Genomic DNA, 13,856 nt, shown 5'->3' with positions numbered 1-13,856 from the left:
GGTGTTTTGAATACATGCCAATATGACATAGCGGCTAAACCGTGTAATTACAACGTCACGTGATGCACACTGGCCCAAAAAGACTTTTCCCATAGACTTACATTGTGAAACAGACCTCTGTAAATCAGCGGATAATTTTTTCTGAGCGTCACAACCCCCGCGAAATGACTTGTCTCACTATCAGAATTAAATCCGTTCGGTCTGATCACATTTCAAAAGCCAACCATCAATCAACCAACTAATCCACCAGTCGACCAGCAGAGTACAGCCCTACAGATGAGATATTTTTTTGAAAATCTCTCAGCCCCCACTTTCATGGTGACGCTCACACTGAACACTAAACTAAAGCACAGATGTGGACTGTGATTCACAGACAATGTTTTTGCATGGATTTGATTGCGAGGGCTTTTTCAAAACCTCAATGTCACCTCCGAAAACAAACACTGAAGCTGATGGTGCAGAACTCCATCTTGAGAAGAAAGAGAACTTCACAGCGCTGATTGTGTTTGCACTCATTAGCACTGGAAAAAGAAAATGAGGGCAAGATGCTGAATCTGAGGGAAGAGTGGTGGGAGAGATGTGGGCAGATGTTTGTTCAGCAGGGAGGGTTGGCGATGAAATATAAAGCCATAACGGTGCTGTGTTGTTGTGCAATTTCTCCCCTTTTTTTCCCTCAATCTAAACTCAAAACGTAAATGTTTTTGCTCACTATTTATCTAAGAAAGCCTGGTTCCAGACTTCTGAATCCCGGTCCACATCTCTCCAGCTCTTTGCAGCATTTCAAACGGGTCTGATGTTGTGCTTGTTGATGACTGTTTAACCAGTTAGAAAAACAACTGGGCCGATCAGAGGTTTGTCGCTGTGATTAAGAATAATAGAAATAATCAATGTGCCAAATGTTGGTTTAACTGCTCCAAGCCACTATATATGTGATGCTGACTGCTACAATAACAATACATTGCTTTACTTAATGTCAAATGACAAAACACTAGTCAGGTGTCCATATGAACATTGAATCATCATCCCTCCTGTTCAAACTGACCATTAAAAGATCACTTCCCCAAGTGCTTTCAATATAAGCGATGGGGGACAGAATCTATAGTTTATTTGAAGCTAATATGAGGCTTCAGTCGTCCAAATTAGTCAAATCAAGTGGATATCTTCTAAAGTTACAACACATACACAATTTTTAGCAAAATTTCCCTCTTTTCATAACTATCCTTCCACTACAGCTAGACGAGGAAACACAAAGAAGGACTTCTGTACTAAAAAGACTTTTACTTTGAAAGATATCCTCTTGATTTGACTAATTGAGGCTCACACAAGCTTCAGAAGAACTTCTTCACCAAATGAAGATTGTAGATTTTGTCCTCCATCACTTACATTGCAAACACATTTGGAAGAATGATTACAGCGAGGAAAATCCTTTTTAAATGTTCATAAGAGCACCTGACTGTTACTTTAAGACAGACTTGAAAAATTGTGAACTTGTGCTTTAAATTTCTTGGCCTTAATTTCAAAAGATTTTTATTTAATTAAAAGTAATATTTCCCCTGCTCACACTGGCACTAAACAGGTGAATATTTTCTTCTTGCTTATTTCTCTTTATACAGTAAATGTGGAGTTGAGAATAATTGTATTAATATAGTACTTTTCAAAAGTACTAGTTATAAAGTGCTACATATTTTTCCTCTATACTTACCAGGATGTGAAAATGACTATTCTCCTCTTGAGAGTGAACCTGTGCTGTATTCAAGCTACATTTGTTCCGCTCTAGGTCAAGGTACAGCATCAAACTGCACATTTTTTTTCCCTCTTCTATTGTGTTTCTACTCACCATGTGTCTGAGGTCTGGCGGCAGTTTCTGAATCTCTTCAAACTCTTTGATTTTCTCTGGGTCCAAGTCCTCCTGCAGTTCCCACGTCGCCTCCTCATACGAGAGACTGCACCACTTAACGAGGTAATGAGTAACCTCCTACAACAACATAAAGAAGAAGAAAAAAAGTGTGTCTGGAGCACAGGACTGAGAGTTTACTAGCTTCTGTAATAAGCGCTTTCAAAGCAGACAGACGCTGCTCTGAGAATCTGTTCGTTACCCACCTCTCCGGTCTCAGTATCCGTAGTAACAGCCACCTCCAGCACTCGGTCCACCTCTACGTAGTCTGGGTTAAATAAGTCCTCATCAGGCTGGAAGAAAGGGAGGTGTAGGGAGAAAGAGAGACAACAAGAGATTTACTATTATTCATTATTGATCAAGTCACTTCGAGAAAGCGATAATGTGTGCAAAGAATGTAAAATAAGCCAAAAGGTTGTAAAAAATTGCTCTAAAAATGCCGTTAACATAAGAATACAGCCCAGACGTGGTGGTAAATCACCTAATATTTATGTAATATTACATTTTTATTCATTTAACAGTGTAGCTCTGTTTACTGCTACTTCTGTCTACTCTGTATGTACGGTGTATCTGAGGGATTAGCCCCTCTGATGTTTCATTCCTCCTCTTCTTCTGTGGCATTTAATCTTCCCCAAATTGATGGTTTAAGGATTGAAAGCGTAGCATGCAGTGCAGATTGTAAAGTGATTTTAACCTAAATAAATAAAACTGACTTGATATTTCTCAACATTAGAGAAATATGGACTATAACTGCTGTTGTTGCAGAAAGAAAAAAACATTAGTTCTGTTTAAGCTTTGCTAGAGAAACGATGCATCAGCCAAATGATGCTTCTGTGCCAAAGTGTTGCCTTGGTTACAGCATGATGGAGTTAACCTGTTGACCTTTATAGCACTTTCAACACTAGATGAACGTGTTATTGCCCGTTCGTTATTACTGCAACACCTGAAGTAATGACGTTTACATTTGCTAGATTATGAAACACTAATCCGTCATTCGACTCAAAGGAGAAAAGCTGCCTTCGGTCCAGTCGTGACAGCAGATAAGGACGGTAAACAGTAGATGATGTTGACCGTTACCTCGGTGAACAGGTGTTTCATCTGGGCCTGTTTGGTCCTGAAGCGTTTAATCTTCTGGTGGATTCTGGGATCTTTCTCTAGCTCCTCCAGAGTGGCCCATTTGCAGTGCAGATAGGAGCTGAAATAAGAAAGAATCAACACGTTTTTTTGTTTTGTTAGGTAAATGTGTTTTTATCTACATATTTGTACAGGAAGTTATAAACATTTCATCAGAAGATAAGAAACCTATAAAACTGTCATGTCAAACTGCTCACTCTGCTGTAATTTCTGCACCACAAACAGCAAAAAAAAAAGGCATTTTCAGGTCAGTTTTGGTGCAGTTTTTTTTTAGTTAAACAGAGCCAAAAATAACTGACAACGAGCTTGATTAGAGCTAATTAGTCCGAGTGGATAAAAGCCATCAGTTAGCCATCAGTTAATCAAAACACAGTAGAGAAAAATAACTGTCTTAACCCTTAAGTGGCTTTTGATGGAAGTGACACAAAAGCAAAACAAATAAATGTGAACAAATGTGACAGGCACAGAGAGGAATTCATCCAGAGACGTCGGGTTAGTTAACAGACAAAGCGTTGACCTCGACTGTATCCTACAGACTGTTTTGGGAATGATTATTATCTTTCTGCAACATAAACCGCTGAATCCGAGAACGTCTCACTCTGTGAAATATCCACAGACAAAAGAATTCCCTAATCAAAAAAAAAAAAAAAAAAAGCAGAACAAATGCTGTTACTATGGTTACAGTTTGACATGGCTGATTTAATCCATAAACCACAATCTATTAATGGATAAATAGAAATGTCACTGCAGCGTTCTCCAGCCTGTGTAACTACTCCTGCATGTGATAATACATTATGTACTAGAGTGATTTTTACACTTACGATTGTTAATACTCGGGGCGTTTTTCTGTAACTTTATAATTTGCGCATACATTATTCTACATAAGTAAAGCATCCGTTCAAGCAAACATACTGTGTTTTATTCATGATCCCCCTGAGAATAAATTACAATCATAATAATAATCACTATCTATCTGTGTAGGACGTTTCTTAAAAAGATACAAAGTAGTAGAAGATCTCCAGAGATGGTGGAGAGGATGAAAAACTCTCTGCTCTCCTTTAACTACCGCTGAGAGCACTTCACTGACTCTGGAGAATGAAACGCTGCTGGAAAAAAAATAAAAAAAATAGTCCATGTGTGGAAAAAAAGTCTTTTACTGGGAGAAATCAATGTCATAAAAACTATTAACTAACCAGCTCGAACAATGTCAGGACACTCCTTCAATGTTTTCATCAATCATGAAGGGTGACTTTCAACACCCCCCCCCAAAACCCATCTGTACATGTGCATGGTAGCACATCTGCATGGTAGCACTCAGGACCTCACCAGGGAGGATTTTTAAGACATTTCTTTGATCATGAAAGCACCTAGCTGAGTGATTAGCTCACAGAAAATACATTGAGTTAGTCGTTTATCAGGTACACCTAATAAAACCCAATAATGATCTTATTCATTTATTTAGTTTCTCCTCCTCTGATCAGCTGCTGCTTCACCAGAGCAGCGGGGGGGGGGGGGGGCTTTGCTCAAGGGCACCTCATCAGTGGTAATGCTGCTCTTTCTCCTTCAAAAAAGTAATTCCAGGAATCTCTCCGACTTCATCAGAATTGATCAAACCGATGACCTTTTCTACACAAGTTCACTTCTCTAACCTTAAAGCCCTGAATATACTCCCCGAGCGGAGGCGTACAAGGACAGCTGCAGACCAGTAGTTGTGTTTATGCTACTTTCTGCAGTCTGCTACATGCGCAGTAGATCTGCATCTATTGATCGTAGAGTAGCTGCTGTGCGGTCACAGCAAGTTAAGGTCTTTGCACACCAACTCCGAAAGTTTCATCCATCATTAAAGTTTTCGGAGCAGGTTTGATTTTCTACGTTTTTTTGCACCCATAAAAGTCTTTACAGAGTTGTTTGACCAATCAGAGCCACCGTACACACAAACAACACAGCCTCAAAAACACTGATACTATCAGCTCTAGCAGAGAAGTTACACACAGACTGATCACAGGACGACTATTGATCGTGATCTTGTCTGTATGTTGCAGCGTTTTGAGGCCGTTCCCTGAATATCTGCGGATCCGGTCGTCCAGCTGCTGTTCAGGATCAATTGGTGGTCTTCTTTTAACTGTGTAGTTCTTTCTTTTTCTTTCATGAGTTTAGAGGACCACAAAATCATCCTCACTGCTCGATGACTCCATTTTGCCTCGTATTGCGAATTTTCGCAAAGAATATAGTAATAAAACGCATCGGACTCAGCGTGAAAGGTTTCTGTGCGTAACGTTTTTTGTCGGATGACGGATTAAAAAACAGACTTGGTGTGCAAAGACCGCTACCCACCAGGCACGTGTGCTCCGCGTTCCGGCTCCAACGCGGTTTTGCTCCGTCCTCTGCACGGCGCCCTGTTCCACCGGGAGCGTGCCAGAAGCGGAGCGTCTTCTCTATGAGGCCTTCCGCCGTTTAAAGTCAGTTGCACTCCTACTACAGTAATTACAGCAGCCCAGTCAAAGCTGATAAAGTGCCTTAAGGCTACCGTAATTACTGCAGTAGCAGGGCAACTAAACTGCCCAATTTTGTTAACCTGCTCAGCTTTCGTTGATTTGGTCATTTTCCTTGATTTTTGTGCTTATTCTATGGTTAAGTAGGCTACGTAGTTAAATGGTTTCTTTATTCATCTGTTTTAATTGCGTTTATTGTTGATATACGACCAGGAGTCTGCACAGGGTGTTTTATTTCGAGCGAACTCTTGCATACCTGCAGATGTGGAAAGTATAACACCAGCTTTAAGCTTCCACTTGCCCCATAAATATGTCGTTGACACTGTGTCAGCTTCAGTGCAGGGTGGATTTAACACCCCTGGTCTGATTGACCTGGTCCAAGCAGGTGTGCACTGGACAACACAACATGCAGAGAGCCTCCGGTTTGCCAGCGTCACTCCCCCCCCCCGCCCCCCCACCTCTGTGCACAGCGAGTCCCCAAACGACCTAACAGGCGAAGAAAAATCCTCGCTGTTCTTCAGGAAAAAAAAAACATCCCGCCAACACAAAGGTACACTTGGCATTATGTGCCTGTACAAATAGAGAGCTCTTAAAAGTGTCAGCGAAATGCCTGAAATATAAAATGCCAGGATATATAAAAGCATGAATAAGCAATGATGAAGCGAGACTCACAAATTTCTGTACTTGACGTAAAATTCCTCGGTCTCCTCTGCTTGGTCCTCTGATGATGATGATGTCTAGGGACAGAGGAAGAGGGAGAGTGATTAATGAATATATGGAAAGAGCAGGAGATTCTAGCATGAGGCAGAAATAAAAACCAACATAATATATGTATAATCCATAAAGAAATGCTAAATTAATTCATGAAACTGTGTGCGTGACTGTGTGTGTGTGTGTTCTTCACCTCTTTCTTCACTGCTCTGACTGACAGGATTTTCTCAATGATGTTTGCCTCGTCCTCTGGTGGTTCCTGAGAGATAGATAGAGAGAGAGAGGAAGACAGATGGATGAAGGTCAATTCAGAGAGTTTGTGGTGATACAACGGGAATTTAATAAAGACTTACAACTAAACAAAGCTCCTCACAGGAATTTAAAAAGGTGTAATACACAGAAACTTGTCAAAAATGATTAGATGATGCGTTATAGTGAGAAGTTTTCCTGAAACCTCTCAGAATAACAGAATACAGATCAACAGAAGCACAAACAAAAGGCACCAAAATGCCCATAAACTTGAATCAACACCTCTGTAGAAACAAAAACTCAACATTATAATCTTCACAGACGCAGGGCTGTTGTTTCAGACTGTATTTATTAAAGCTTGGTGAACTTAATAAACTGACTGTATTTGTTTGCTATTACTAGTCAGACTGTGACACCATCTACACAGTAAAAAAAGACTAGAGCTGCAACGCAATTAATCTATTAGCTGATCGACAGAAAGTTAATCTGCAACTATTGTGATAACTGAATAATCGTAATTTAAAGACCAAAGATTTGCTGGTTTCAGCTTCTTAAATGTGATGATTTGAAGCTTTTATGTCATAAATGACAGTAAAATAAACTTCTTTGGATTTTGGACTATTGATCAGACAAAACAACACATCTGAAGATGCCCTCTACGCCATTTTATCAACAAAACTATTAATCAAGAGAATAACTGATAAAGAAAATAGTTATTTGCATTCAACTCTTGTGTATTATTACTATTTTATTATGATTATTTTCCATTCACAAACTAAGATGTAGCATGAGACAAGAAGAGAAACTGAGACTCTGGATGGAGCAGGGGTCACATGACCAACTGGGGATAGCCTAACTTGCGTTACCGCTAGCGAGCTAATCTGCTAGCATGTTTACAGCCGGCTGACCGCTGTTGGCTGTGCCAGCTGTTATTACAACAGACGTTCTGAACAGAGCTGCTAGGAGTAGTTTGCTGAGGGAAAAATTATGGGATGTTGTAAAAACGTATTTTGAAGGGACCCTTAAATTAGCTTTTTGGTTAGCTAGAAGTTATGTTAGCATGAATTATCATTAGACATATAATTTTATATTTTGAAGGGAGGTTCTCTTTTCTTCAGTGGTTTGTTTTTCTTATAGTCATCATTTTTACATTTGAAAAGTTACGCTATTGTTAAACTTTTAAAAATTAGACAGAGTGAACAATGACTGTTGACCTTCCGCTACAAAACAAATAAGCTAGCAAGGCTACTGAAAAGTTGTCTCCTTCCAGTTCATAATGGTCTGACGAGAGTCTCCCAGAGAGGAAAAGGTTGAGGAGGAGGAAAAAAAAAGAAACATACAACATACATACAAGATATTATTTGTTTTATTTATTCCTTACCTCGGCCTGCCATGCCAGAGCGGTAGCGTTGAGCGCAGAGATGCGTCCGGTTCCGAGAACTGCGATAGTCTCTCCGTCGTCGTCTACCACCTTAAAGTCCAAATCCTCGTTATACTTTCTCCTTTTGACCTGACGTCCCGAACGCCGCTTCTGAAGAAGAGGAGGAGGAGGAGGAGGAGGAGGAGGAGGGAGACAGATGAATAAAGAGAGGAGGAGAATGGAAATATTGAGTGATCGGACAGAAGAGAGTAATACAGAGGTGAGATAGGGAAGGAAATAATACAATAAATAGAATTGGTATGAATGAACAGGAAGGAGTGAAGGAGGTGAGATGGAGAGAGGAAACAAAGAAATATTGAAGTGAAAGAGCGAAAAAGTGTGAAGAGTGAAACAAAAGCAGCAGCAGAGGATAAAAAAGGAAGGAAGAAGGAAACGTGTGACTGATAGAAGATATAATCAAGAAAGCGACAACGAGAAAGAATCAAGCAGGGAGCGAAAGAGAGAAATGCAAATGTAGAAGAAGAAACTGAAAGAAATGTCATGAGTAATGTAACCGTTGGCTGCTACTCGGGCCGTTCATTGTCATCTAGAAGTGCTTATTAGCTAAATGTCAAGAAAAGAACTGAACATGCAGTGAGAACACCATGAAACTAAATGGTTTTTTTATTACAAAAGATGTGTGTTTGGTATCTTAATGTTGATGTTTTGCTGCTACAGTGGAAGTTGTAGTGTCTGTTAAAATGATTAAAAGGTGTATCAGCTGTCAAATTAATTAGGATAACTTGATACTTTTGTGACATGAACAACTTGTTGCTTCTGTTTCATGCCTGCAAGAAAAAAAATTCCATCAACTTCCTGTCGTTTTAACCCGTCACGACACGTTCGCTCGGCTCTTTCATCCTCTCAGCCTTGTTTGTTTAGCGTGTTAAGTCTCTAACAATACGCTGTAATGATTTCCCACACTTAAAATGCCACACATATCACCTTTAAACTGTGCACATGATTAATCGTGCAGCTCTACACGTGTTGATCTATTTAACCCGCCCGTGTCTGTCCTGGATAACTCACCGCGTTATCCAGGGGGTCTTGGCTGTCCTCTCCACCCATGTTGAGGGCTGACATTGAGGTAGTGTCGTCACTCTCCGCCCCCTCCTGGACAGCCGGCACCTGGTTTCTCCTCTTCCCCTTCTTCTTCTTCTCCACCGGCGCTGCGCCAGGATCTCTGGGAGGAAAGGAATTCTTATGAGTAATTAGCAGCTCTGGTAGCCTGCAGCAGCACTTTTTTTTTTTTATTTTTATTTCAGGGGTTGGAAACAAATACTGCTCCCTGAGGATTTGTGGAGAGCTGGTTGAGCTGGTATAAATATAGCACACCAGGTATCATTATTGCCTGATCACTAAGACAAAAGGATCAACCGCTGACTGATGATTGAGAGCAGCCAGGTGGAGAAATGCAGGCCAGAAGTACGCCACTTCCAATCCTCTGAGTGGCTATAAAATCAGAGCAGGGAAAGTGAATCAAACAAGAGAAGCACAGAGGGTGTTTCCTGGCTTACAATGGGTCAACGCAGCCATAATCTAATGGCTGATTTGCATTATTCTGGTATAATCGCTGCTGCTTTCCAGAGAAAGACACAGTGAAACAGGAAAATGTTCCAAATTTCCAATAAGTGAGCATGAGGGTCTTACATAATGGGAAGGGTTAGCTGCTCACCTCAAATTACAGGTGATAAATAATGTAAAATAATAAAAAAAAAACAATAATAAAATGTGTGTAGACGTGCTGAGTCAACAGAAATAAGAAAAAAGAGAAAAGATTTTTAATATATTAGTACAGGGGTGCAACTAAAGAATATTTTATTATTGTTTATTCAATGAATCATTTGGTCCATAAATTGCTTGTTTTGTTCACCCAACAGTCCAAAACCCAAATATATTGAGTTTAATAACATATGAGTCAAAGAAAACAAGCAGAAATCCACATTAGCAAAGCTGGAGCCAGAGAACGTACCAAAAAAAAAATACTTAATAAATCAATTAGAGCAACAAATAGTCGATTAGAGCTGCGACAGTAAATCGATTCATTGATTCATTCATCTTTTTTGATAATCGATTACACATTTAAGTCATTTTTTCAAGCAGAAACAACAAACAGTTGTGAGAATTTGCTGCTTTTGTTGTTATTATAGTAAATCAGATATTTTGGAGGTTTGGACTGTTGGTCGACGTTTGATGACATCACTCTGTGCTCTAAGATACTATGATGGACATTTTTCAATGTTTTCTGATGTTGTATAGAGAAAATGATTAGCAGATAAGTCGATAATGAAAAATAATCGTTAGTTGCAGCCCTACTTAAATTAGCTGCTTATTAGTTGATTTATTTTCTGACGATTGATTAATGAATTAATAGACTAAATATTTCAGCTCTAATTAATATCATATTACAACAGGACATATACTGGATATATATCAAGAGACACCAGAATAATAAACATGGAGAAACAAAAACAAAACAACAGTCTATCCCTTAAAGTGTCTGTGAGTCTGTGTGTGTGCATGTACATGTGTGTGCGTGTACGTGTGTGTGTGTGTGTGCGCGCGCGTGCATGTGCGTGTGCGTGCGGAGCCCGAGCTGTCAGCTGAATGGAAAGCACTGTGATCAGATTAAATGTGACGCAAATCCGTCTGCATCTATATCACATGTGTCGGCTTCTTCCACAGTGGTTTTTTTTTTTATTGCCGAGTCATGCTTCGTTCATACAAGAGACCCACATATGACTCACTTTACACAACATACATTCGACCCACGTTTGACCCCGTTCACGAGTCAGCTGTCACAGATTCATCTCACGGAGAGCGACGGCGGCTACGCTCACACTCACATCTCTGCTGCACCGCAGAATATCAAAGAATATCAAAGAATTAAGATTAAATACAGTAAGAATTAAATACGGTTTCGGTTTTTCATTTGCACAGCAAGATGCATCACTTACTGACGCCATGTTTTAACATTTTGTAAATGAATTGGCTTAATATATTAATATATATACAGTGACTAATCATTTTATTGAATGAGTGGATGGTGAAAACTGGAGACGCATTCACGTTTTATTAATTGAAATTATGTGTTAAAAGCTTTTAGCATTTTAACACAGGACAGCATCAGTGCAAAGCAATGAGTCCTTTATTATGTATTTACTGCAGACGACTAGAATACAGTCACATCAAACTGATAAACTAACATAATGTCACTAATATTGTCACAAATCCATTTATTTCAACCTGCAGAATAGAGCATCATAATTATACTGAACATTTCTAGCAGATATTCATCTATGATGCAAAACATAAAAGACAAAAAGACAAAAAAGTGCAGCGCTAACGAGATTAAAGGAATCTCAAAAAAGATAAAATGAAAACAGTTTATGATAATCTACTGCGTCAAGGAGAAAAACACATGAATTAGTATTTTCTGCCCTTGAATTAGTAAATTAAACAGTGAAAGTTGTCAATCTTAACGAGCCACTTGGGTTTGATTTTGGACACATGGATATAATTTGGATCGTGTTATCTTTATAAATCCCTAAAACATATTCTAACATATCAACAACATTGTCCTGTTCTGTTCATTTGTGCCTCATTTGAGCACAAATGACTAATTCTTGCACACAAACGAGTTATTTTTTTTCTGCATTATACCTGCCAGACTCCACATGACTCTAACGAGTGGCTCTATCTTTATCTTTATCAGACTATCAGTCACTCAAAGGTCAAAAACTGGAAATTACTCCTAAAGTATCAGCAGATTTGGGAAACGAGAACCAGGAAATCACTAATAAACTGCAGCTGCTTGATTAGTTCCATCTAGATCTTATAGTAATATTAATAATAATAATAACGACTAAAAAAATGCACTAAAACTCCCGACGTGAAGTGAGCGAAGTGAGAAAAGACAAAGAGAAAAGATTAAGATGGAATTAACCGCAGCATACATGAGGACTTTCTAATCTTCTTGTGACTGTTGTTATCTCAACAAAACATGACCTGATACCAGAACATGACCTGGAAATGACCTCTCCGAGTCAGCGATGTTCACATGGCCTCCTCCTCCTCCTCCTACTCCTCCTCCTCTATCTCACATTTTTATCTCTTTTCTTCTTCTCTTCCTTTGTTATCTGTCTCGTTTTCTTTCTGATGCTTTTCATCTTTTTTTTTATCCTCACTTAACCCATCTTTTTCTTCTTTCCATTACACACCAGCGATCTTCTCTCCATCATCGGTCCTCTTTATACTTGTCAGGATCTCTCTTTCTTATCCACGGCGGTAACTTTTTTTTTTTTTCCTTCTGTCTGTCTGTCTCACACCAGTCGGCTGTTACCTTTCTTAACTTCACATCAGTGACTCATGTCTTCACTCTCCCTCCATTTATTCACTCTTTATTTCCATTATCTCTCCCTCTTTCCTCTCTTTCCATCATAAAAACTCTCCTTCTATCTCTCTACTTCTCATCTGAGAACATTGACTCTCTGTCTTTATCTCGTATTAGTTCTTCTTTTCTCTCTTTTCCACATCACGGTGTCATAACTCAGCTTTGCTCTCTTCTTGATGAAGTTAGCCAGAAAAATATATTTCCAATCTGCACTTGTCTTTCCAGTCTCCGTGTGAACTCCAGACTCTCGGTCGGATAAGTGTATCCTGCCGTGATGCCTTCACACACACACTTCTTCTGCTTAAGATTTTAGATGATTCATTTCTGCACAAATGTAATTCAGGTAATTAGGACGTCTGTTTGTTCCAGAGTTGCTTTATGCTGAGATGATGCTTAACTATACGACCATAATCACAATTGCTCGTTCTGTACATTTTCTTTTTTTTAATTTTTTCCAGGAGATGCTCTAAATGTGGCTTTTTTGATGTAAAATGAAAACAATAATTAGCTATTTTACTTTGAAACGCTGCAACAACCAGGAGACACAGAGAGAGAATCTAATCTTTAACAATCTATCAACTTATAGAGATTAATCTCTGTGGTCAGTAAGAGTAGAATAGTTTCCCTTTAAATGGACATTTATGTTTGATATGTGTCCAACTGAGCTGCAAAAAAAAAGTAAAGTTAAGATAAACTATTAGCTGTTGAAAAGCTTCCATTTGTTTAACAGTTGCTCTTAAAAGGCAAAAAGCAAAATATAGTTACGACGACAGACGGCTGACAAATTAAAGGAAAAACCAACATGAAGTATCTTAGTAGAGCGTCGGGTCACCATGTGCTGCCAGAACAGCTTCAGTGCACTTTGATTCTACAAGTCTCTGAACTCTACTGGAGGGATGAACACCGTCCGTACTAAAGATATTCCCTCATCTGGTGTTTGGTGTCTAACATGTCGGTCCAAAATCTCCCATAGGTGTTCAGTTGGGTTGAGATCTGGTGACTGTGAAGGTCATAACATATGATTCACATCATTTTCATACTCATCAAACCATCCAGTGACCCCTCGTGCCCTGTGAATGGAGACATTGTCATCCTGGAGGAGACCACTTCCATCAGGATAGAAATGTTTCATCATAGGATAAAGGTGATGACTCACAACTACTTTGTATTGATTTGTAGTGACCCTTCCCTCTAAGGGGACAAGTGGATCCAAACCAAGCCAGCAAAATGCCCCCCAAAGCATAACAGATCCACCGGATCCCATGAATGTAGGGGTCAAACATTCTAGGGCTGTAGTCTCCTGGTCGACTAGTTGGTCGATATGCTCTCATCCGACCAAATTCTCATTGGTAGAATAATCGCCACGTTACTTTCATAAGGAGAAAAGTGCCTTCCAGGAGTAATCAATTATTTCCTGTGGCGGGAGGGACAGACAACATATTACCTGGTGTATTCAAAACACCCCCGTTGTTTCCAGAACTTTGAACTCACCCAAATTAATGGAGACTGCTGGATCAAACTGTACTGAACGTTTACTGAAGCGGTGTATCTCCTATAAATAAC

At 39.4% G+C, this 13,856-nt stretch overlaps 1 protein-coding gene across 6 annotated transcripts in view; it reads right to left on the bottom strand.

The window, feature by feature from the left end:
* The window catches only part of chd6 (chromodomain helicase DNA binding protein 6), a 107,331-nt gene that overhangs the window by 39,172 nt on the left and 54,303 nt on the right, over positions 1–13,856 (bottom strand). For all 6 annotated transcript variants that reach the window (XM_044348036.1, XM_044348037.1, XM_044348034.1 and 3 more), the window contains exons 5-11: positions 8,930–9,083; positions 7,862–8,011; positions 6,425–6,490; positions 6,193–6,257; positions 2,972–3,089; positions 2,101–2,187; positions 1,838–1,975 (exon numbers count right to left, since the gene is read on the bottom strand). In XM_044348036.1, coding sequence (XP_044203971.1) covers positions 1,838–1,975; positions 2,101–2,187; positions 2,972–3,089; positions 6,193–6,257; positions 6,425–6,490; positions 7,862–8,011; positions 8,930–9,083 — 778 coding nt within the window. The remainder of the gene's footprint in view (positions 1–1,837; positions 1,976–2,100; positions 2,188–2,971; positions 3,090–6,192; positions 6,258–6,424; positions 6,491–7,861; positions 8,012–8,929; positions 9,084–13,856) is intronic.

This window comes from Thunnus albacares, chromosome 4, assembly GCF_914725855.1.
Source record: "Thunnus albacares chromosome 4, fThuAlb1.1, whole genome shotgun sequence".
NCBI classification, from domain to species: Eukaryota; Metazoa; Chordata; class Actinopteri; order Scombriformes; family Scombridae; genus Thunnus; species Thunnus albacares.
Note: the sequence above shows the minus strand (reverse complement) of the source record. Positions and strands in the feature narration are given on the sequence as shown.